Source organism: Palaemon carinicauda, chromosome 2, assembly GCF_036898095.1.
Source record: "Palaemon carinicauda isolate YSFRI2023 chromosome 2, ASM3689809v2, whole genome shotgun sequence".
In the NCBI taxonomy this organism is placed as follows: domain Eukaryota; kingdom Metazoa; phylum Arthropoda; class Malacostraca; order Decapoda; family Palaemonidae; genus Palaemon; species Palaemon carinicauda.
Window position 1 is genome coordinate 96,183,444 of NC_090726.1, and position 25,000 is coordinate 96,208,443.

Consider the following 25,000-nt stretch of genomic DNA (forward strand, 5'->3'; position numbering starts at 1 on the left):
TCTTTTCCTTCTCCTTCTTCTCCTATTTCTCCTTCTTCTCATTCTCTTTCTTTTTTTTCCCCTTCTCCTTTTTCCTTTATCTCCGCCTTCTCCTCCTTCTCCTTCTTTTCCTCCTCCTCCTCCTTCTTCTCCTTCTTTTCCTTTTCCATCCTCTCCATTTTGTTTTCATCCTTCTCCTCCTTCTTTTTGTTTTCCTCCTCCTTTTTCTCCTTTTCCTCCTTTTCCTCCTTCTCCTCCTTCTCCTCTTTCTCCTTCTTCTCCTCCTTCTCCACCATCTTCTCCTTCTCCTCTTCCTCCTTCTCTTTCTCCATTTTCTCCTTCTCCTTCTCTTTCTCCATTTTCTCCTTCTCCTCCTGCTCTTTCTCCTCCTTCTTCTCCTTCTCCTCCTCCTTCTCCTCCTCTTTTCCTTGTCCTTCTTCTCCTATTTCTCCTTCTTCTCCTTCTCTTTCTTTTTTTCCCTTCTCCTTTCTCCTTTATCTCCTCCTTCTTCTCCTCCTCCTTCTTCTCCTTCTTCTCCTTCATTTCCTTTTCCACCCTCTCCATTTTGTTTTCATCCTTCTCCTCCTTCTCCTCCTCCTTTTTGTTTTCCTCCTCCTTTTTCTCCTTTTCCTCCTTCTCCTCCTTCTCCTCTTTCTCCTTCTTCTCCTCCTCCTTCTTCTTCTTCTCCTTCTCCTTCTCCTTCTTCTCCTTCTCCTTCTCCTCCTCCTCCTTCTCCTCCTCCTCCTTCTTTTCCTTCTTCTTATCCTTCTCTTCCTTCTCCTTCTCCTCCTCATTCTCCTTTTCCTTCTTTTTCTCCTTCTCCTCCTTCTCTTTTATCTTTCACTCCTCCTCATTCTTCTCCTTCTCAATCTTCTCCTCCTTTTTTTCATCTTTCTCCTTTTCCTTTCTTTCTCCTATTTCTCATTATCCTATTTCTCCTCCTTCTACCTCATCGCGTCCTTTTTCCTTCTCTTTCTTCTCCTAGATGTCAGGATGCCTGAAAACTTTAAATCAATCAATCAATCTTTCTTCACCTCTTCCTTCTTCACCTCCTTCTTCTTCTTTTCCTTCTCCATCTTCTTTTACTTCTCGTTTTTCTCTTCCTTCTTCTTCTCCTCCTTCACCTCCTTTTCCGTCTCTTCCTTGTCCTTATTCTCCTCTTTCTTCTCCTTCTACTCCTTCTACTACTACTCCTTCTCCTCCTCCTCCTTCTCTTACTCCTTCTCCTCCCCCTTCTCCTCTTTCTCCTTCTCCTTCTCTTTCTCTTTCTTTTCCTCCTCTTCCTTCTCCATGATCTCCTTCTTCTCCTTCTCTTCCTTCTTCCCCTCCTTTTTCTCTTTTTTCTTTTTCCCCTTCTCCTTAGTCTCCTCGTCCTTCTTCCTCTCTTTCTCCTCCCCTTTCTCCTCTTTCTCTCTCTTCTCCTTCTTCTCATTTTTCTCCTCCTTCTTCTCCTTCTCCTTCTCCTCCTCCTTCTCCTTCTCCTTCTCCTTCTCCTTCTTCTCCTCCTTTTCCTCCCTTTCCTTCTTCTCCTCCTTTTCCTTATTTCTCCTCCTTCTCCTTCTATACCTTCTCCTTCTTCTCCTCCTTATCCTTCTTTTCCTTCTTCTCCCCCTCCTTCTCTGTCTCCTTCTTCAGCTTCTCCTCCTTCTTCTTCTTCTCTTTCTCCTTCTTCTCCTCCTTCTCCTTCTCTTCCCTCACCTTTTCCATGGTACCTTCCCCCTCTTCTCCTTCTTCTCCTTCTTCTTCTCTACCTTCTCCCTGTTCTTGTCATCCTTCTTCTCCTCCTTCGCCTTCTTTTCCTCCTTCTTCTTCTTCTTTTTCTTCTTCTTCTCCTCTTTCGCCTTCTTCTCCTTCTCCTCCTTCTCCTTTTCCTTTTTCTTCTCCTGCTTCTCCTTCGCCTTTTTTTCCTTCTCCTTCTCCTCATTTTCGTTTTTCTCCTCCCCCTCCTTTTCCTTCTACTTCTCCTCCTCCTCCTATTCCTTCTTCTTTTCCTTCTCGTTCTTCTCATTCTTCTCCTCCTTTTTCTCCTCTTTTTCCTTCTCCTTTTCTTCTCTTATTTCTCATTATCCCATTTCTCCTCCTTCTTCACCTCGTTCTTCTCCTTCTCTTTCTTCTCCTTATCTTCCTTCTTTACCTCCTTCTCCTTCTTCTTTCCCTTTTCCTTCTTTTCCTTCTTCTTTTTCTCTTCCTTCTCCTTCTTCTCCTCCTCCTACTTCTCCTTCTCCGTCTCTCCGTCTCTTCCTTCTTCTTAGTCTCCTCCTTCTTCTCCTTCTACTCCTTCTCCTCCTCCTCTTCCTCCTCTTCCTCCTTTTCCTCATTTTCCTTCTCCTTATTTTCTTTGTTCTCCTTCTCCTCCTTCTTCTCCTCCTTTTTCTCCTTTTTTTCTCCTTCTCCTCTTTCTCCTCCTTCTCCTTCTTCTCGTTCTTTTTCTCCTTCTTCTCCTCCTTTTCCTTCTTCTACTTCTTCTCCTTCTCCACCTTCTCCTCCCTATCTTTCTTTTCTTTCTTTTCCTCCTCCTTCTTTATTCTCCTTCTTCACCTTTTCCTCCTCCTCCTCCTCATCCTTTTCCTCCTTCATCTCCATTTTCTCCTCCTTCTCTTTTCCCTTCTTCTCCTTCTTCTCTTCTTCCCTCTCCTTATTCTCCTTCTCTTTCTCCTTCTATTTCTCGTTCTCCTTCTTCTCCTCCTTTCCCTCCACCCTCTCGTCATTCTCCTCTACCTTCTCTTCCTTCTTCTCCTGTCCATCTTCTCCTTCTCATTTTACTCCTTCTACTTTGCCTCCTAGGATCTCCTCCTTCCCCTCATCCTTTTCTCTCTACATATTCTCCTTGTCATCGTTCTTCTCCTCCTTTTTCTCCTCCCCCTTCTTCTCTTTCTCCTTCTCCTCCTTCTATTCCTTCCCCTCCATCTTCTCCTTCGCCTTCTCATCCTCCTTCTCCTCCTTCTTCTCCTCCTTCTTCTCCTCCTCCTTCTCCTTTTCCTTCATCTCATTTTTCTCCTTCTCCTTCTCCTCTTTCTACTTCTCCTTTTCTCCTTCTTTTTCTCCTTCTCCATCTTCTCCTCTTTCTTCTACTCCTTCTCCTCCTTCTTTTCCTCCTCATACTTTTCCCCTTTCTCCTTCCCCTCCTCCTTCTCTTTCTCCTTCTTCTCCTCCTCCTTCTCCTCCTCCTTCTTTTTTTCCTTCTCCTCCTCCTCCTCCTTTTTTTCCTTCTCCTCCTCCTCCTCCTTCTTCTTTTCCTTCTCCTCCTCCTCCTTCTCCTTCTCCTTCTCCATTCTGTCCTTTTCCTCCTCCTCCCTTTCCTTCTCCATTCTGTTCTTCTCCTCCTCCTTCTTCTCTATTTTGTTGTTCTCCTTCTTCTTCTCCTCCTTCTCCCCTTTCTGTTTTATCCTTTTACTTCTTATTCTCCTTCTCCTCCTTCTTTTCCTATTTCACCTTCTTTTCTTTTTTCTCCTCTTCCCTCTCCTCCTCCTTCTTCTTATCCACTTTTTCCTTTTCTTCTTCTTTTCTTCTTTCTTCTTCTTTTCTTCCTTATTCTTCTCCCCTTCTCCTCCTCCTTCTCCCTCTCTCCTATTTCTCCTTCTCCTTCTCCCTCTTCTACTCCTCCTCCTTCTCCTCCTTCTCTCCTTGTCCTCCTCCTTCTCCTCGTCGTTCTCCTCCTTCTCTTCGTCGTTCTCCTCCTTCTCCTGCTCTTTCTCCTGCACCTTCTCCTTCTCCTCCTCCTTCCTTTTCTTTTCTTTCTTTTCCTTCTTTTTACCTTCTTCTACTTCTCCTATTTCTCCTTGTTCTCCATCTGTTTCATCTTCTCCTTCCCCTCCTCCTCCGCCTCCTCCTTTCCCTCCTTCTTCTCCTTCTCCTTCTTTTCCTCCTTCTCTTTTTTTTCCTCCTTTTCCTCCTTCTCCTCCTCCTTCTCATCCTTCTCCTCCTGATTCTCTTTCTTCTTTCCTCCTTTTCCTCCTTCTTCTCCTCCGTCATCTTCTCTTTCTCCTTCTTCTCCATTTACTCCCTTTCCATCTCCTTCTCCTACTCCTTCTTCTCCTCCTCTTCCTTCTCCTCCTTCTCCTTGTTCTACATCTTCTCCTTCTCCATCTTCTCTTTTTTCTACTTTCTTCTTTTTCTCCTTCTCCTTATTCTCCTCCTCCTCCTCCTTCTTCTCCTTCTTCCTCTCCTTCTCCTCTTTCTTCCCCTCTTCCATCATCTTCTCCTTCTTCTCCCCCTTTTCCTTTTGCTCCTTTTCCTCCTCCTTCTCCTTCTTCTTATCTTCCTTCTCCTTCGTCTTCTCTTCCTTCTCCTTCTCCTTCTTCTCTTCTCCTTCTCCTCCTTCCCCTTCTTCTCCTCCTTCTCCTTCTTCTCCTCCTCCTCCTTCTTTCCCTCCTCCTTCTTCTCCTCTTTCTCCTTCTTCTCTTTCTCCTTTTTTGCCTCGTTCTCCTTCTCCTCCTCCTGCCTCTTCTCCTCTTCCTTCTGCCTCTTCTCCTCTTCCTTCTTCACCTCCTTCTCCTTCTTCTCCTCCTTATCCTTCTTTTATTTCTTCTCCTCTTTTCCTTCTCCTCCTCCTCCCCTTTTTTCCTTCTTCTTCTTCTCCTCCTTCTCCTTATTTTTCTCCTCGTCCTTCTTCTTCTCCTCCTTTTCTCCTCCTCCTCCTCCTCCTTTTCTCCTCCTCCTCCTCCTCCTCCTCCTTTTCCTTTTCCTTTTCCTTCTTTTACTTTTCCTCCTTCTCCATCTTCTCCTTTCCTTTTCCTCCTTCTACTTCTCCGTTTCCTCCTTCTCCTTTTCCTCCATCTCCTTCCCCTTCTTTTCCTCCTTCGTCTTCTCCTCATTCTTCTTCTCATTCTCCTTCTCTTTATTCTTCTGCTTCTCCTCCTTTTCTTCCCCTCCTTCTCCTTTTCCTCTTTCTCCTCCTCCTCCTCTTTCTCCTACTTCTCCTCTTTCTTTTCCTTCTTCTACTCCTTCTCCTTCTTTTCCTCCTTTTCCTTCTTCTCCTCCTCCTCCTCCTCCTCCTTCTTTTTCTCCTTCTTTTTCTCATCCTTTTTCTCCTCATTCTACTTCTTCTGGTTCTCCTCCTTCTCCCCCCCCCCCCCTTCTCCTTCTCCTCCTTCTCCTTATTTCCTCCTTCTCCTTCTTCTCCTCCTCCTCCTCCTCTTTTTTCTCCTTCTCCTCCTCCTCCTCCTCCTCCTCGTTCGCCTTCCCCTTCTCCTCCTCCTCCTCCTTCTCCTCCTCCTCCTTCTCCTTCTCCTTCTCCTTCTCCTTCTCCTCCTTCTCTTCTTTCTCCTTCTCGCTCTCCCCCTCCCCCTCAGATGCTGAAGCCCCGACGAGGATGGGGCCTTAGAAATTAGCAGTTGTTCTCTGATGATCTGTGGAAACTTCTTTGCCACTGATCCTTGATGCCCAATTGTTGAGCCAACTAAGTTATTTAGCACTTTCTGTTTTCCTCTTGATTATTTCTTTCATTCTCCCATCTCTTCATTTCGGGCATGAAATTGTTGATGATTTTGGCTTGTTATTATACTTTGGCTGTTCTTTAGAGTATTGGATATAAGGCATGTCATCTCAACCTGTTTCAAATTTAGATGCCATCACTCTTTGGCAGACCCCAATGGGTGAAGACCTAGTCTGTTAAGAGTAGGGCTCCAGTGATCCAGTTTATGTTGCCCCTTTTTGCGGGTAATGGGTGATGCCAGGCATTGGAGTCGTCGGTGGGAAGGGCTAACTACCCCACTGACCAGTATACGCCCACCTAAAGAGAGGTAGCCCCTCTCTAATAGAGGACTGGTCCCCACTGAAGCCTCTTATGTTGGGCCACATGGGATAGGAGGACTGACATCCTTCGATAAACGGTGGATAACCCGGCTTGCTTCTACTTTACCAACCAACCCTTCTGTTGACGACTTGGAAACTCTAAAGGACCACTTCGAATGCTCAAAAACGAAGTAATTTGGGTAACATAGGTAAACTGCAAATACTTCGTATCACATAAATTCCAATAGAAACTAATTATGTTGTCATGTATAAAACATTTTAATGTTATGGTAATATCAAAGAAATTAGAATGAGACTTGATAATGACAAATGGGATTCATGGATATCAATTGATAATCATAATGAAGCATTTAATGCAATCAGTGACATGAACATTAAAATTAATAATTTGAATATCAAGGGGGCTCTTTGTGATGGGGTATCTAAGGATTTAGATATATACAAACCTGCAGATTAGATTGAGAAAGGTATAGAGGTAGTTGCATCCTCCAAAGAAAGCCAAAACCACCAAAGTGGCTTATTTCTCAGTCAAAAGGGAATACAGGTAATTATTTTGAAATATGTAAATTTCTTCAAAAGAAAGTAGGTACCATCGCACCGGGAGATATATCTTGTTTTGGAAAAGAACAGTTTCCTTATAAGTGCCAAATCAAAACACAGTCTGTTATATTTGCAATTTAAAGACAGGGAACGGTGACATAAAGTTGGATGTGAAACCCCATCTAAAATACAGTTATGGAAGGGAGTATTTTCAATAGAGATTTGTATGAATTTACGGAGGAGGAGATACTGGTCATGTTTCCTTTAACTGTGTGGAAAGTGCAAAAAATCCCGGGAATATCAATAATTATCCTGACTTTCTAGGATGCTGATGTGTCTTTCCACATTAACATAGAAAATGAACGGATTAAAGTTCAAACTTTTAAGCAGACACCACTGCAATGTTTTAATTTCTTTAGATATAGGCATCCTTCTAAAGTTTGCAAGAATGAAAAATTTGTAGTACTTGCTCCAATGTGTACCATGGAGAACGTACCCTAGAGGCCAATTGTTCAAACTGCAATTTTAATAATAAATCTACTGATAGGAGCTGCCAGCAGTACAAGTTAGAAGAGACTGCCCTCAATAAATCCAGTATCGAACACATAAGTGTGGGGCATGCCAAGAGACTATTGAGTAAATCAACAAGTTATGCAAATGTATTGAACTCAGAAAAAATGAGGCAGGAGACATCCAACCCTCCTATTACTGCCAATATTCCACAAAACCGAAATTTGGCACCTTCTTATAAAACTGCATGATAGGGCAAGAAAATAATCTCCTAAAGCTTTGCTCACCTTTATTGAAACTTTGTCCCCCCCCCCCCCCATTCCAAAGGATAGTACTAACCTCTCTCAGGCTATATCTTTACCTGATTTGATGGAGGTTTCACATAAAACAGTTATCAGGTGAACCTGTAGTGGGGATAACACCAAAACCTTATAATTCACCTCCTGTTGATAGGAAAAGAGAGAGACCTCCATCTCTCTCACCACCATCCATTAAAAACACCAAAGTTATGACATTAAATAGATATGATGTTCTGTCTGTTGATATTTCAGAGTGACAAGAAAACTATTTAGGTCAATCAAAACTTGAATTTGAGGTCCACCATCCCCCTCAAGAATTAGGTAAAAAGAACATTGAAAAGGCTAATGTAAATCCTAACATATCAAGATGACACTTAAGAATCCTACAGAAAATATTGTTAAATCAAAAGCTGTCAATGGGAAGATCTCATCCACGATGTCTTCCAAAAAATAAAAATAATACATAGTTGTCTCCTCCATTTTGCAGTGGAATTGTCAGGGTTTAAGGGTCAAATATTAAGAACTTTAGCTCCTCATTCATGAGTACTCCCCTATAGTTGTATGTCTACAGGAGAGCAAGCTTGATGCTAACACTCCTTGTCCTGGAGAGTATGTTAGCTATAGAACACCATATGATCAACAAACAGGGAGCCATGGTGGAAGTCATACATACGTTCGCTGAGATGTTCCTCAAATATCCTTGTCTATCTCTACCCCTCTACAGGCAGTGGGTGTACAAATTGATGTAGGGAGAAAATACACAATTTGCTCCTAATGACGTCTCGTATAATGATTTAGTAAAGGTGATCCAACAACTCCCTCAACCTTTTCTCTTGTTGGGGATTTCAATAGTAGACACCTCCCAGATGCTGAAGCCTTGACGAGGATGGGGGGCTTTGGGATTAGCAGCTGGGCTCTAAGGAATAGTGGGAACTGCTTTCCCACTGGACCTCGGTGCCCAGTTGTTAATCCAACTAAATCAGTCAGCACTTTCTCTTTTCCTTTTGGGTATTTCTTTTACTCTCCCATCTCTTCCATTTGGGCTTGAACTTGTTGACGACTTTGGCTTGTTTGATTATACTTTCGCTGCTTCTTTGGATTTGGTAGAATGTGGGATGGACGGCATTCCATCTCAACATGTACCAACTTAGACGCCATCACCCTCTGGCAGACCCCATTGGGTGCAGACCAATTCTGTTAAGAGTCGGGCACCAATGATCTGGTTTTAACTCACCCATATTTGCGGGTAATGGGTGACGCCAGGCATTAGAGTCGCCGGTGGGAAGGGCTAACTACCCCCACTGACCAGTGTACCCCCACTTAAAGAGAGTTAGCCCCTCTCTAATAGAGGACTGGTCCCCGCTGAAGCCTCTTCTCGTGTTGGGCCACATGGGATAGGAGGACTGACATCCTCCGATAAGAGGTGGATAACCCGGCTTGCTTCTTCCGTAAAAACCAACCTCTCTCTTGACGACCTTGAAAATACAAACATGGACCTCGGTACAGACAGCTCCAACTTGGGTTCTGATATTGTAACATTAGAACCTTATTTGCGTTATGTAAAGAATGATAAAACACTAGAAAAGAAGAGAGTGAGAAATGATGACATTACAGGAAAATGTAGAAAAGTAGAAGTATTACCTGGTCACTATAAAGCAGTGAATTATGAAAAAAAAAATTTATTTTGGAATTAGAAAATGGAAGACATTAGCGTGTAAATGTTTTTAAAGCTAACAAGGAAATAGTTACTATATGTGGAGGGCAGCCAAAAACTCTTCCCCAGGGAAATGGAAGTCTCTTGATAAAGACACTATCCCCAATACAAGGTGAAAGATTAAAAACACTTACAACATTGGATGGTCATAGTGTCAAATGCATCTCCCATCCCACTTTCAACCAGAGTAGGGGTGTGATATATGCTCCAGAATTGCTGTACAAAAAGGAAAGGGAAATTGAGAATGAACTGAAAAGTCAAGTAGTAAAAGTAGTCAGAATGATAAAGAGAGTTGGGGAGCAACGTATTCCTCTTGCTACTTTGATTGTAACATTTAACCAATGCAGATTTCCATATGTTATTAAAGCTGGTTGGCTATCTTTGAAGGTGAAACCATATATCCCTTCACCATTGTGATGTTATCATTGCCAAATGTATGGCCATTTAAACCAGAAATGCAAGAAAAAACTAGATAATAAGCCAGCTGTTTGTGCCAACTGGGGAAAAAATAATCATGGAACATGCATAGGAAATCCAAATTGCATACATTGTGGGGAAGCACAACCCAGTTACATCCAAAAGCTGTATTAAGTTTATTTTTAAAAAGAAATTCAGACCATTAGGACCATGGAAAGGGTTACTTTTAAAGAGGCTCGTAAAAGAGCTCTTTAAAAGAGCTCATGGAAAGCAGATAAGACCAGGGCAACCTTTTTCAATGGTTCTGAAAAATAAAACTTGCCAAAGCACACGGACGAGAATTATATCATCATTTCTAACATAAAGAAAAGTATTAAAGTAGTTAAAGAGGTTGAAAGTCCCATCGAAAATTTATATCCAGAAATTGTAGAAAAATCAAAACAGATACCTAAAGATCTGAAAGATATTCAAAAGTCATCTACTCCTATTCTAAACAATAGTACAAACCTCTCACAGGCCGTGTCCTTGCCTGATCTGATGGAGGTTCCACTTGAAACGAATTTACCTTGTGAACCTTAGTGGGGAAAGTGCAAAAACCTATCAGCTCACAACCTTTTAATCGAAAAAGAGATTGAGACCTCCATCTCTCTCGCCTCCTACCATAAGAAACATTAAAGTCATGACTTTAAATAAATATGATGTCTTGTCTGTTGGTGTTTCCGATCAACTGGAAGACGACTTAGATAAATCAGAAATTAAATTTGAGGTCCACCATCCTCCTCAACAATTAGATCAAAAGGACACAAAGAAAAAGACAAACACAAAACCCAATATATCCAGATCCTCTCTAGAGATACCACCGGGAAATAGTGTTAGATCAAATATTGCCCATGGGAAAACTTCATCAAAGGTGTCTTCCAAAAAATAAACCATAGTTTTTTCCTCCATTCTGCAATGGAATTGCCAGGGTTTAAGGGTGAAATATGAAGAACTTAAGCTCTTCATACGTGAGCTCTCCCCTATAATTGTATGTCTACAGAAGAGCAAGCTTGATGCTAATACTCCGTGTCCACAAGAGTATGTTAGCTATAGGACACCATATGATCAACGAGCAGGGAGCCTTGGAGGAAGTCTTTTATAAGTTTCTACGAGATGTTCCTCAAATATCTTTGACTATATGTACCCCTCTGCAGGCATTGGTTGTACAGATTGATGTAGGGAGAAAATATACTATCTGTTCTCTTTACTTGCCTCCAAATTATAACATCTCATATGATAATTTAGTAGAGGTGATTAAATAACTCCTACAACCTTTTCTCTTACTAGATCTTTATAGTAGACATCCTTTATGGGGTGATGTTTAGGGAAACGGAAGAGGTAATATTATATCATCAATTTTGGAGAATGAAGATGTAGAACTCCTTGATACAGGAGAGCCCACACACTTTCATGTTCAGACAGATACTTTGTCCTGCATTGACCTGTCAGTTGCAAGCTTTAACTGTCTTCTCGGTTTTAATTGGAGAACATTAGATGATTGGTATACTAGTGATCATGCACCAATCATTATAAGCACCAACAATGGTTCACCTTTACAAAGATCACCACGAAGGAATCTTGATATGGGATAGATTTCGGGAGCTTGGTGAAATTAAAGGAAATGCAGAAAAGTTTGAAAGTGTTGATGATACCATAGACATACTAAATGGAACTCTTCACACAGCAGAATTCAATTCCCTTCCCAAAACAACAGGGGTATTCAAATGACGACCAGTCCCCTGGTGGTCATCAGAACTAACTGCCCTGCATAGAGCCACAAGAAAGTCTTTTAACTCTATTGCGCAGGCGCCTTACTGAGGAAAATTTAGTCATATACAAGAAATGTAGAACACAGTTCCGTCATGCCATGAAAGGAGCTAGGCGCCAGTCTTAGGTGTCGTTTGTTTCCTCCATTAACAATAGAACACCAACATCATCTGTGTGGAGGAAAGTGACAAAGATAGCAGGCAATTTCACCCCAAACTCACCACCAGTGTTAAGGGTATATGGTCAGTATGTGACTGGAGCAACCGAAGTTAGCAATGCCCTGGCTGATCATTTTTCAAATGTATCATGCAAGTGTGAAGCCGCTTCTGGTCACCAGTATGGGAGCATTGAAGAAAAGAAAATTTTAAATTTTGCACCAAGAAGGGAAGAGTCTTTCAATTCTCCTTTTACTGAAAGAGAATTTGATTTTGCACTTGCCAATTGCAATAATACAGCCCTTGGACCCGATGGAATTCCATATGGAATGATTGAATATGTACGTTTTAATGTTAAGTTTTACATTTTAAGCATTATTAATAGAGTATGGCATGATCAAAGTTATCCAAATGTTTGGGAACTAGCCATTATTTTAGCCTTTTTAAAATCCAGTAAGGATGAGTTATTAGTAGCAAGCTATCGACCTATTGCATTGACATCTTGCTTATGATACTGCATGGAGATATAGTATACCTAAAACCATTCATAATTTGGGATTACGAGGAGAGCTACCATTGTTCATTCAATCATTTATTTCACAGTGATTTTTTCAAGTGAGAGTGGGGGAAACAATATCGGAGAGAAAATGTCAGACAGGAGTTCCCCAGGGTAGTGTGCTAAGTGCTACCCTATTTGCACTAGCAATTAACGGGATATCCTCTGTCATTCTTCAAGATATTTTCTCAACACTATTTGTAGATGACATTTCTATATTATTTTCTTGAGGTAGAATGGCAATATTTGAGAGAAAACTACAACTCGCAATTGATAAAATTATTCTTTGGGCTGATATGAATGGGTTTAAGTTTCTGATAAACAAAACTACTGTTGTCCATTTCTGTCATATTCGATGAGTACATCCAGACCCTGATCTGTACATTAAAGGTCAATGAATTCCATGTGCAAGTGAAGAAAGGTATTTAGGCTTGATATTTGATTGTAGGTTGACATGGGTTCCTCACTTAAAAGCATTAAAAGCAAAATATCTTAATGCCATGAAGATTTTTAAAGTTTTGTCCCATACATCATGGGGGCCAGACCGCAAAACTATTTTAAAGTCGTGCAAGGCCTTAATGTTTTCAAAAATTAGATATGGGTGTGAGATATATTTCTCAGCCACCTCAAGTCGACTAAATATTTTAGATTCTATACACCATACTGGTATCAAATTGGCAACAGGAATATTTAGAACTCTGCCTATTCCAAGCCTCCTTGTTGACTCTGGAGAATTACCGTTAGACCTTTACCAAAAGTCTTCTATTATTCGGTATTGGTTTAGGTTGCAAAGGCTTCCTAACTCTTTAGCCTGTCAGACTGCAAGCTTTGTAAAGCACTCAACATACTTTGAGGTGCACCCAAAATCCCCTCAACCTGACGGTTTTTGTATGAAAGAACTGATAGCCAGTCTTGATACAGTTAGAAGTAAGGTGATTCGATTTAAAGTATCATCAACGCCTCCACTGAAATTACCAGAGGTATCTTTTTGTAAATACTTTATTGGAGTTAAAAAGAATATGACTGACATAGAAGTCAGGTCTCTTTTTATGGAACATGTTGCAGAACAGAAGGAATCGACTCTTATATATACTGATGGCTCCAAATCCAGTGATGGCGTTGGATTTAGAGTATATAGTAATGCTTTTAATTGAAGAGCTGCACTTCCTCTAACAGCTTCCATATTTATGGCCGAACTATAAGGCATACTAACTGCTATCAAGAAAATAGCGTTAAAAGTAGAGGGCAATTTTTCCATTTTTAGTGATGCAAGAAGTGTCCTACAAGCTTTAGAAGTTTTCAATTCCAATAATCCTTTAGTTTTAAAGATTTTAGAGTGGCTTTTAATTATTGGTATGAAAGGTATAACAGTTCAGTTTTGTTGGGTTCCGGCACACATAGGTGTGTTTGGAAATGAGAAGGCAGATTCACTGGCCAATAATGCTGCAGCTGAGTTGCTAGGTTTATTTGATAATAAGATGAGAGAAAAAAGTGATGTTATACCTCCTTGGAGACTACTCTTTGTTGTCTCCGCATTGGTCACACTCGGTTGACACAAGTTTTTGCTGGCTGATCAATATCAACCCTATTGCGACGACTATTTGGTACCATTGACAGTGAGGCATTTGTTGACCAAATCCCCTATATACAGTAGTAAAAGCCATAGATCTCTGTTTGAGGCTCGAGGTGAGGATAGCAAGTTCATCCTTGCCAAGATTCTTGGACATGATGTGTCCTACCATGCTAGTGGTATTTTTACCTTTATTTCAGAAGCAGGTCTTCTGAAAGATATTTAACTTTTAAAATGACACCTTTGATTTTATGATTATAAATGAATATTTTTTTATTTTTTATTTTTTGTTTACAATAAACAATATCGGCGTCAATGATCTTTGATGTCAGGATGCCAGAAAACCTCAAATCAATCAATCAATCAATCTCCTCATCTTCTTCTTCTCCCTCTTCTCCTCCTTCCTCTCCTTCTCCTTCTTATCCTCGTCCTCCTCCTTCTTTTCCTTCTCTTTCTCCTCCTTCTCCTCCTCCTCCTTATTCTCCTCGTTATACTCCTCCTCCTCCTTCTCCTTCGTCTCCTTCTTTTCCTTCTCCTTCTTCTCCTTCTCCTTCTTCCTCTCGTCCTCCTTCTTTTCTTTCTTCTCCTCCTCCTTTACCTTCTTCTTTTCCTCCTCCTCCTCCTCCTCCTCCTTTCCCCTTCCTCCTCCTTTCCCCTTCCTCCTCCTTCCCCTTCTTCCTCTTCCTTCCCCTTCTTCCTCTTCCTTCCCCTTCTTCCTCCTCCTCCTCCCCCCTTCCTCCTTCCCTCTTCTTCCTCCTCCTCTTCCTTCTTCCTCCTCCTCTTCCTTCTTCTTCTTCTTCTTCTTCTTCTTCGAGCTATTTTCTTCAGCAACCATACATTTGTTTTTACTGTTGAACTTTTGAATCCTCTTCCCCATTCTATTATTGTTAATGTACCGTATAACCTTTCCTCCTATTAATGATTTGCCTATTGCTTCCTTCGTAATTTTAACCCCCCATCCTTCTTCATTCCTTTTCATTACTGTTTTCCCCTGAGTCTAGGCTAGAAACGGGCATCTAGTTGATTGTATATTTGTACTAAAAATATTCGATTGAGAGACAATTAAAAGAAATATTTCTACAAGAAATGTAAGTCTTATGAGTATCTAGCACGCATAGCATGTTATATCTATATTTTGACACTGTCATCTTTGGTCAAGAGTTATGGCAGTTATATAAGTAATGTATATGCTTTGTTTTGTGAACCATAAGTGAAGTGAATATTTTATTTTTCAGATGAGTGTTGATTTTCTAATTACGGAACCAAAGATTACACCTCAGCAATCAGTGGATCCTCTCATGTCTACACCACAACAAAACATTTCAGTTGATCATTCTATGGATTCCACAGATAGTGGTATTAAAGTGACAAGTGGACCTATGGTTTGTGGAGGAGGAGATCAAAGTCACCCAGGTGGTCTTCAGATGACTCCAAGAGGACTGCAAGGTATGTTTTATAGTTCTATTATTATTTGTGGAAAGACTGTTTCTAGTTGCAAGAGAAAATCTCTATGAGCTAGAACCACCAGAAGTGATGAGGGGGGTGGGAGATTGAATTAATTCCAGTTAAATATTAGAATTAATAATTTTGTAATAGAATTAGGTGTACTTTAATTAACCCCACTTGGATTTCAAGGAACTAACTGCCAAATTAACTTAGATTTTAGATTTTAGAAAAGTGATGAATTCAATTTAACCATGAATTAAATATTCACAGGATTGAAGAATTATCCCCTGCTATCTTTTTTTTGTTGGGGGGGGGGCAAAATATTCCACCTTTTAAATTATTGAGCATATGCGGAATGTGACATTCCTAGACTTTTCTGAATGTGATGTCAATTGAGAACGCTATACGATGGTACTGTCAGTATAATTTGATAAGAATATCATGATCAAGAATTACCGTGCACTGCAGAAATTAGGAATTGCAACAGAATACTGATTATGAATAAACAAAGATTCAAAAACAAGAATATGACCTTTACACTACCCACAGACTTCAAAGGTCAAATTGGAAAGACAAAATTTCTCATACTATCATTAATAGGATCAAAAGAAATCAAGCTTATAATGAGAATTGATTCCTAAAACAACTTCATGAGGAGGACCAAGAAAATCTACAGTGAGTGACACTATGGTCTAGTTCACTTACCGATTCAACATTTGCATTGTACATGTACTGAAGCATTCTTAAGTTTTGATATTTTAGCCTGCATCTGGGCATAAAACCCCAATATCACACTCCATCTCCACTGCTAGGTCTACCTCTGACACTGGAGGTACACACTGAGACTGAGATGGAAAAAACAACACAACAAAACCCAGATTTTATTTTCTAGCTCTATCTTCCCTTTTCTGTACCTAAAATTTTTATATCTCTGTACATACCATCATTATCCTTACTTTGGAATGTAGATTTTCCCCAGATATATATTGCTTATCGAATAAGAAGAATAACCAAAAGGCCACTTATTGAGTAATAGTGTAAACATGGGGTCCTTTGAACTATAATCAGGAACTGCCAATGTCTCACTCCCCTGAGCTAGGGATTGTGAAGATGGTGAGCATTGTGAATCATGTTTTTTTAAAGATTAATTTTTTTTTTTATTCTTAAATCTTTAGTTAATTTCTTGGCAAACCAGGCAATCGCAATTATTCTGAATTCTTATTTAGGTGAAGACATGCAAACTTAGACCTAATAGGCTGAGGAGCACTTAAGGACAAATAAAATTCAAGAGCTAAATGTTCAAATACAGTACTGTAATTTTATAGGGTCCTGTAAGTTGGTGAATACCTTGCAAGTAAAGGAATGGTTTATCATTAAATAACACTAACCGTTCTGAGACCCATATCAGGTTGTAACCAGTGATGTTTACTTTAAGATGAGAGAAAAAATTATGGGAGAACGAGAAAGGAGAAAAATATACTGCACTCACTTCGAAGGCCATAGAAATGACATTACATGCCATGAGTAACATTTCATTGTTGATGAAATTTCCTTGGTTTTTTGTGTTGTTTTGCTCTCAAGCAAAGGTTTTGTTCCTGAATATTGGGTGTTATTTCCCCAACCCCTTTTTTTGGTACTGCTTCCATGAAAACCTAGAGAGCTAGGAAGATTTCCTTTAGCTCGATTAAATTAAAATCCTCCCCCCCCCCTCTGGTTTTCTAATGACCAATATCCTGTCATTTGTTGATCTAATACCCAGAAACCCCACTGGGGTCATGAGAGTACTTATTTGGTAAGTGCCAAGGCTGGGTAAAATCACAAGTACGAATCTGTCAGACCTGCCGAAATGTCATGCGTCTTTTCATCCCTTGTCTGACCAGTGTTTCCTTTGTGTTATGTTCCGCGTTTCTTTCTCACATTGTGTTTGTGATTGTGTTTCTTGCTTTCCATTCAGCATGGAATCTGAGCTTGTGAAAAAAAGTTGTCCAGGTGTTAGTGATAAGTCCTAAGGGTCTTTTCTCTCACACGTGGTGATAGCTCCTCATTCTTTGTATACTTTATGTCGGGGTCGAGTGTGCATTTGTTAGGACACTGTTCAGAGTGCGATGTGTGGCCAGACTGGGAATGGACTCTTGATGCTTCAAAGAAGAAAAGGAAGTCCAAGAATGACTGCTCTCCTTTGAAGGCTAGTAGGGGTTCCGGGACATTGTCAAGGCCGTTATTGGCAAGGAGCCCTTCCGTTCCTTTGTTTCCCATGTTTCGGTCAGGGGAATAACCAGCTCTCCTTTGATCGGAGGAACTACATTGGCCTCGTAGCCTTCAGCCTCCCAAAAGTCGTCTGTTGAAGAGAGTTTGATTGCCATTTGGGCCCATTTGGCCCTTAAAGGTTTGCTCTTGACTGAAGTGTTGACCAAGATGGCAGTTGCTGCATGTTCTGTCCCCCATCTTGAGCACCCTTCCTCCCCACCTCCTCTTAGAAGCCTTCTATGAGCCACATGGGATATCCTTCCGTCCTGGGTGAGGGGGTTCTCTCGCTTGGCTACGTGGGTTCTCAGGTCGTCTTGCGGGTGGCCTCGCTGAACCACATAGGACCTCCAGCCATGTGGGCGATCCATCCACCTTGGGAGGTCCTTCAATGGGCTATGTGGATAGAGCAGCCTCTCCTCCAACATTATCGTTGCATCAGGAGCATTTCTCCGGTTCCCCAGACTGGCCGCCGGACTCCTGGACGGTCACCCCCATTAACCCCTTCAGCTCTCCTCACAGGGATTCTCATCCATTCTGATCTGTACTTCGCTAGCCAGTGTCATCGTCAAGGGTAGGAGGCCCATCACCAAAGCACTTCAAGCTGACTTCTTCTCGTCAAGACAGGACTGAGGACCGTAGGGTCCAGACCAAATTGTAGAGGACCACTCCAGCCGCTCCCCCTCGCTCCATTGTAGACTTACTGTCGAGGCTGAGCGACGCCCCTACCCTTGATGTTTAGACCAGGGACTGCAGCGTGGATTAGCGTTGGTCGTCGCCGAGGCCATTCCGTGTCACCATTCCAGTAAACGTGTTTACAGTAACGCGCTGGTATCATAGTTGTAATGGCTCTCTCATGTATCCAATCCTATCCCATATCTCTCAAAACAAGGTTAACTCTATTCAGGGAAGGATAGTCATAGTTGTTTTAAACATGTCCCTGTTACATACACAATATCTTTCGGGATATTCGCTCCAGGGGTCGTAACTCCGTGATACAGCATCTTCATGTCTGCGGTCGAGACCGACCCCCATTCCTTGTGTCTGGCTTGCTGAGGACGACCTTGTAATCAGGATGATACCTATGAGGAGTGTCAGGAATGGTCATCCTCTGAGTGGGAGAGTTTTGGAAGCTGGCACAAGAAGTCTAAGAGGTATTCTCCTCCTTCGGGGTCATCCGCGAAGTCGAAGAAACTTCATATTTTTCTTCCACCCCTCGATCTCTCCCCAAAGCACCTTCTCTTTCAGTTTCCCCAGGCGATTGATCGAGTAGTAGTGTTGACCTTTTAATCCTGGGACAACCCTTAGATTCGAAGGATGTTGTCTCTTCCCCTAGCGAAACGGTGCCGCCCTTCTCCGCAGGTAAATCCTTTTCTGTTGATGATTTGGCCTTCCCTGCTTATCACTGGTCCTCTGATGAAGGAAGGCCTGCTTGAACTGCTGCAGTTGCGAGCAGAGAGGACATGCACACCGGCTCCCTCAGAAGTGGACGTGGATCTTCCTCCAGAGGGCTCTGAAGGTTTAATACTGTAGGGGTTCCCTGCTTTCGTGTCTGGTGCAGTGTTTTCAGACCTAAGTTCTCTGCATTTCCAGCCGCTGACAACAGCGCTCCCCCTTGTTGTTAGTTCGCTCAGCCTGTGGAGTTAGGGACAAAGTCTTAGGCATGTTCCCGTTTGCGGGTTAGGTCCTCCCCAGTAGTCGCTACTACATGAGACTTTGAGAAGGCGTCCAGCTTTGCCCCCACCTTTCTCTAGCCCCTGGGAGCAGGTTCCCCTTCTAATGTAGCTCGCCCCCTGCAAGTCCGACGCACTCCAGCCTCACCTTGTGCTATTCCTGTTTCGAAGGCCAGGAGTTCTTGCCATTCCCCTCGGGGAATCCAGACCATCGCGCTTTCTTTGTCAGAGCACAAGCCGCGCCTCGCCACCCAGCATTCTCCAACCTCATTGCACAGATAGGAGGATCGCCCAGAATGCCCACCACGATCCAGAAAGATCTCCCTCTACCAGGTCCCCAAGGGGTTCAGCGAGTGACCCAGCCTCAGCGCTCCACCACGCTTCATCGAGTCAGCAACCTCCTGTTCACCATCAATTTTCAGCGCGTATCTAGGCAATGCGTGACCCAGATCCTAATCAACATCACCTGCCAGAGTGCGATGGCTTGTATCTCGTGAGCGTGCATCAGCGCGTGACCTAGTGCTACGCTTCTCGGGATTTTTCACGATTCAGGCTTCATGATCGAGATCAGCCATCATTGTGTGATCGTTCACCTGCCTGTGTTCATGATGCATCCTCTTCCAGGTCTTCAGTGTCAGCTTGCCCCAGCTCCAGCTCGTGTTCCTTCATTGGCCTATGAGCAGCTGTTCGCGCCCACCTGCCAGTGCATAGCCATCCAGCGCAGAGTGATCGCCCAGTACCATGCGACATTCCAGCAGTGATTGAGCATCCAGCAGAGCGAAACCTTCCAGCCTCTTAAAGAATGCAACACGAGATGAAATTGAGTGTTCACCCTAATCGTCGCGTTCTCTAGCTCACTCTAACAAGCTAGACAGCATGCTTACTCCTCTTACGGTCAGATAAGGGAACTGTCTCTCCTATACAGATGCTGAAACCACGAACTTCCTGGAGGCAATCTTCAGCCCATAGCCTTCCCAGCGAGAGGACTTCTACAGTGCCGACCTTTGAGAAGGACTTCCTCTGGTTTGACGTTTTGGTGAGAGCGGTTAGCCTGGCGGTGACCGGTGCTGCAACCGCAAGTAAGCAGATATCAGCAGCCTCTACTAGTACACCCCAGATCCCATTGAAATATTCAATCTTTCTGAAGACATCTTCTCTTCCATATGACGCGAGGCGCAGAACTGCTGTTCCAGCTATATCCCAGGGGCACCAGCCCTAGATGATTATATCGCCTCTCAGATCCAATATGCGCAACTCTTCAGGTACCGCAAAAGCAGTGCAAAAGGACTTCTCTAAACTTGAGATGACTCGAGTTATGCCATCTAAGAAGAGGAGATGGCAGAAGAACCCGACTACCATGGGGAGACACCCTTCACCATCGAGATCTCCTCAGGAGATCTTTCAGACACCAACTTATCACCCGTCACTCCAGGGAAACGCTCTAAAACGGCGGTGGTGGTTCAACCTCCGCCTTCCTTCTGATGGCCCAGCACTCTGCTGCAGTAGAGGGCCTTTAAAGTGTCAATGATGGGCTGTGCAATGGTTGTTGGGTGATTATCCACCCTGGCAGGCTCAGCCATACCACTAAGGCCAGTTCTGAGAGACCAGACTAAGACTGGACCGCCATAAAACTTCTTTATTTCAGTTTTACTCTTCTTGCTCTATCTAAATTTTGTTGATGATCACTATTAAAACATTGACTAGTTTTTGTAAATGCTTCAAATTTAGACACCATCACCCTCTGGCAGACCCCATTGGGTGCAGACTTAGTCTGTTAAGAGTTGGGCTACAGTGATCCAGTTTTAAGTCTCCCATATTTGCAGGTAATGGGTGATGCCAGGCATTGGAGTTGTCGGTGGGAGGGGTAACCAGCCCCACTGACCAGTGTACGGCCACCTAAAGAAAGACAGCCCCTCTCCAATAGAGGACTGGTACTCGCTAAAATCTCTTGTTATGTTGAGCCCATGGGATAGGAGGACTGACATCCTCTGATAAGAGTTGGATAACTCGGCTTGCTGCTTCTTTCCAAACCAACCCCTCTGGTGACAACTTGGAAAATACAAACATGGACCTCGGTATTGACAATTCCAACTCAGGTTCTAATATTGTGACATTGGAACCCTACTCACTCCATGTGGAGAAGAGAGAGAGAATAAGAAATATTTGCAAAACAGAAAAATAGAGAAAAGCAGAAATATTACCTGGTCACTATGAAATAGTGAATTATGAATTTTTTTTTTATTTTAGAATTTAAAAATGGAATATATGAAAAGGTGAATGATTATAGAGTCAATAGAGAAATAGTTAAAGTATGTAGAGCGCAGCCAAAAATTCTTCCTCAGGGAAATAGAAATCTCTTCATAAAGATGCTATCCCTCATACAAAGTGAAAGATTGAAAGCACTTACAACTTTGGATGGTCATAATGTCAAATGCTTTTCTGCCCCCATTTTGAACCAGAGTAGGGTTGTGATATATGCTTCAGAGTTACTAGAGATAGAGGAAAAAGAAATTGAAAATGAACTGAAAAGTCAAGGAGTTGTAAAAGTAGTTAGAATGAGAAAGAGAGTTGGAGAACAATGTATTCCTCTTGCTACTTTAATTTTAATATTTGATCAGTGTAGGCTACCCAATTTTATTAAATCTAGTTGGCTATCTTTAAAGATAAAACCATACATCCTTTCACCATTCCTATGTTATCATTGCCAAATGTATGGCCATTCAAGCCAAAAGTGCAAGGAAAAGTAAATAATAAGCCAGCTGTTTGTACACACTGTGGAAAAAATGGTCATGGAGTATGGACAGAAAATTCAAATTGTATTCACTATGGGAAACCACACCCAGCTACATGTAAAAGTTGTGTTAAGTTTATTTTTGAAAAAGAAATTCAAGCCATTGGGACCATGGAAAGGGTTACCTTTAAAGACTCATAATGGAGCTCTTGAAAAGCATATAAGGCCAGGGCAACCTTTTTCACTGGTTTTCAAGAAAAGCTTGCCAAAGCCAATGGCGAAACTAGTATCCTCATTTCCAACATAAAAAAAGATATGAAAGTAATTAAAGAAGATGAAAGTCCCATTGGAAATTTATATCCAGACATTGTAGAAAACCCAAAGTATACTTAAATAACAGAAAGATATTTAAAAACCATCTACCCCCTTCTAAACAAGAGTACAAACCTCTCTCAGGCTGTTTCCTTGCCAGATTTGATGGAGGTTCCACTTGAAACCAATTTACCCAGTGTACCTGTAGTGAGAAGGTGCAAATCGTGGTAGCTCACGACCTTTTAATCGAAAAAGAGAAAGACCTCCTTCTTTCTCGCCCCCTTCCATAAAAAACAAAGTTATGACATTGAATAAATATGATGTCTTGTCTGCTTATGTTTCTGATCAACTGGAAGACAACTTAAATAAATCAGAAATTCAAGTTGAGGTTCAGCATCCCCCTCAACAATTAGATCAAAAGGACACAAAGAAAAGGACAAACTCAAAACCTAATATATAAAGACCCCCTCTAGAGAAACCACCGGGAAATAGTGTTGGATCATAGATTGCCACTGGGAAGATTTCATAAAAAGTGTCTTCCGAAAACATAAACCATAGTTTTTTCCTTCATTCTGCAATGGGATTGTCAGGGTTTAAGGGCCAGATCTGAAAAACCTAAGCTACTCATTCATGAGCACTCCCCTATAATTTTCTGTTTACAGGAGAGCAACCAATGCTAATACTCTTAGTCCTCGAGAATATGTTAGTTATAGGACACCATATAATCAACAAACAGGGAGGTATGGCAAAAGTGTCATATACATTTCTTGAGGTTTTACTAAAACTCTGTCTATCTGTCCCCTTCTGCAGGCAGTGGTTATACAATTAGATATAGGAGAAAATACACAATCTGCTCTCTTTACTTGCCTCCAATGATAAAATCTCGTATGATAATTTAGTAGAGGTGATTAAACAATTCTTTCAACCTTGTCGCTTTAGTTGAGATTTGAATGGTAGACATCCTGTATGAGACAATGTTTTAGCAAAGGCAAGGGGTAATATATCATCAGTTGTAAAGAATGAAGATGTAGGATTTTTTTAATACAGGAAAACTCACACACTCATGTTCTGACAGGTTCCTTGGAATTAACTTTCTTCCACATAACTACAAAAAAAAAATCTGAACAGATTATATAGATGCTATACAGAGGAGAATTTGATAACATAAAAAATGTTGAGCACAGTTCCATCGTGCCATGAAAGAAGCGAGGCACTAGTCTTGAATTTCTTTTGTTTCCTCCATCAACAGTAGAACCCCACCATCTGTGAGGAGGAAAGTAAATAAGATAGCAGGCAAATTCACTCCCAGTGCTCAGGGTGAATGGTCAGTATGTGACTGGAACAACCGAGGTTAGCAATACCTTAGCTGATCATTTCTACAATACATTATGCAAATGTGAAACAGCTCCTAGTCACCAGTATAGAAGCATTGAAGAATGGAAAGTGCTAAATTTTGCAACTGATCTTACAATGTTCTTTTCACTGAAAGGGAATTTGATTCTGCACTTGCCAGATACAGTCCGTGGACCCGATGGAATTCCATATGCAATGATTGAACATGTACGTGTTAGTGTTTTTTATTTTGAACATTATTAACAGAATATGGCATGATCACAGTTATCCAAGTGTTTTGGAATTAGCCATTATTTTAGCTTGTTTAAAACCCGGTAAGGATAAGTTTTTATCAGTAAACTATCAAACAATTGCATTGACATCTTGTTTATGTAAGATTATGTAGAAGATGGTCAATGCAAGACTGGTGTGGTATCTGTAGAAGAAAGGTATTTTATCACCTACCCAGTTAGGATTTAGAAAAATGCACTGGACTGATGTGTTGACAGAACTTGAGTCCTCTATTACTGAAGCCTTTGCTTCCAAACAGCACCATGCACCAGTGTTTTTTTTTTTTTTTTTTTTTTTTTAGCTCTAAAATACATATGATACTGCTTGGAGATATGGTATACTTGAAATTATTCTTGAGCTAGTAGAATGGCCAGGGCACCAGCCACCCATTGAGATACTACCGCTAGAGAGTTATTGTCTTTTGACTGGCCAGACAGTAAAACATTGGATTCTTCTTTCTGATTACAGTTCAATTTCCCTTTGCCTACACACACACTGCGAATGGTCTCGCCTATTCTTTACTTATTCTCCTTTGCTTTCATACACCTGAGAACACTGAGATTTCCTAACAATTATTCTTCTCCCAAGTGGATACTGCATTGGAATTGTTTAGTGGCTACTTTCCTGTTGTTAAGTGTGGAAGAGACTTTAGCTATAGTCAACAGCTCTTCTAGGAGAAGGAAACTCCAAAATCAAACAGTTGTTCTCTAGTCTTGGGTAGTGCCATAGCCTGTGTACCATGGTCTTCCACTGTCTTGATTTAGAGTTCTCTTGCTGGAGAGTACACTCGAGCATGCTGTTCTGTAATGTTTCTCTTACTCTTGTTTTGTTAAAATTTTTATAGCCTATATAGGAGATATTTATTTTAATGTTGTTACTCTTCTTGAAAAAATATTTTTCCATGTTTCCTCACTGGGCAATTTTCCCTGTTGGAGCCCCTGGGCTTATAGCATCCTGGATGCAAATAATAATAATAATAATAATAATAATAATAATAATAATGATAATAATAATAATAATAATAATAATTATGATAATAATATGAGATTAATGGGAGAGCTACCATTGTTCATTGAAGCATTTGTTTCAAATAGATTTTTTCAAGTTAGAGTAAGTGAAACTCTATCAGAGAAGAACTGTCAGGAAGAGGGAGTTCCCCCAGTGTAGTATGCTGAGTGTAACCCTATTTGCATTAGCCGTCAATGGGATATCCTCTCATCCCTCTAGATATTCTCTCGACATTGTTTCTAGATGATCTCTCCAGAATGTCAATGGTTGAGAGAATATTACAACTCTCAATTGAAAAAATAATTCAGTGGGCTGATATGAATGGATTAAAGTTTTTGACAAGCAAAACTGCTGAAGTCCATTTCTGTCGTATTCGGGGAGTACATCCAGCCTTGGACATGCACAGCAGAGGTCAATGGATACCATGTGTAATTTAAGGGGCCCGGCCAGTATACCAATATAAGGGGTTATAGGACGAAGAGCACAAAATCCTGAAAAAATTCTCTGAGCTTTATATGGCAATGGAAAATGCATATACAAAATATTTTGTCAAAATTCCTCACTTTCATAGTTACTGAGTAATTAGTAAAAGTAACTCAATAAACCAAAAACATTGATCCTTAGAAGAAAATGCAATATTTCTTCTATTATCATAAACTTTGA

The 25,000-nt window shown here is 41.3% G+C and overlaps 1 protein-coding gene across 2 annotated transcripts in view; it reads left to right on the forward strand.

The window, feature by feature from the left end:
- LOC137626005 (acyl-CoA-binding domain-containing protein 5-like) overlaps positions 1 to 25,000 on the forward strand; it is a 366,138-nt gene that overhangs the window by 262,192 nt on the left and 78,946 nt on the right. For both annotated transcript variants that reach the window (XM_068357096.1, XM_068357101.1), the window contains exon 5: positions 14,536 to 14,746. In XM_068357096.1, coding sequence (XP_068213197.1) covers positions 14,536 to 14,746 — 211 coding nt within the window. The remainder of the gene's footprint in view (positions 1 to 14,535; positions 14,747 to 25,000) is intronic.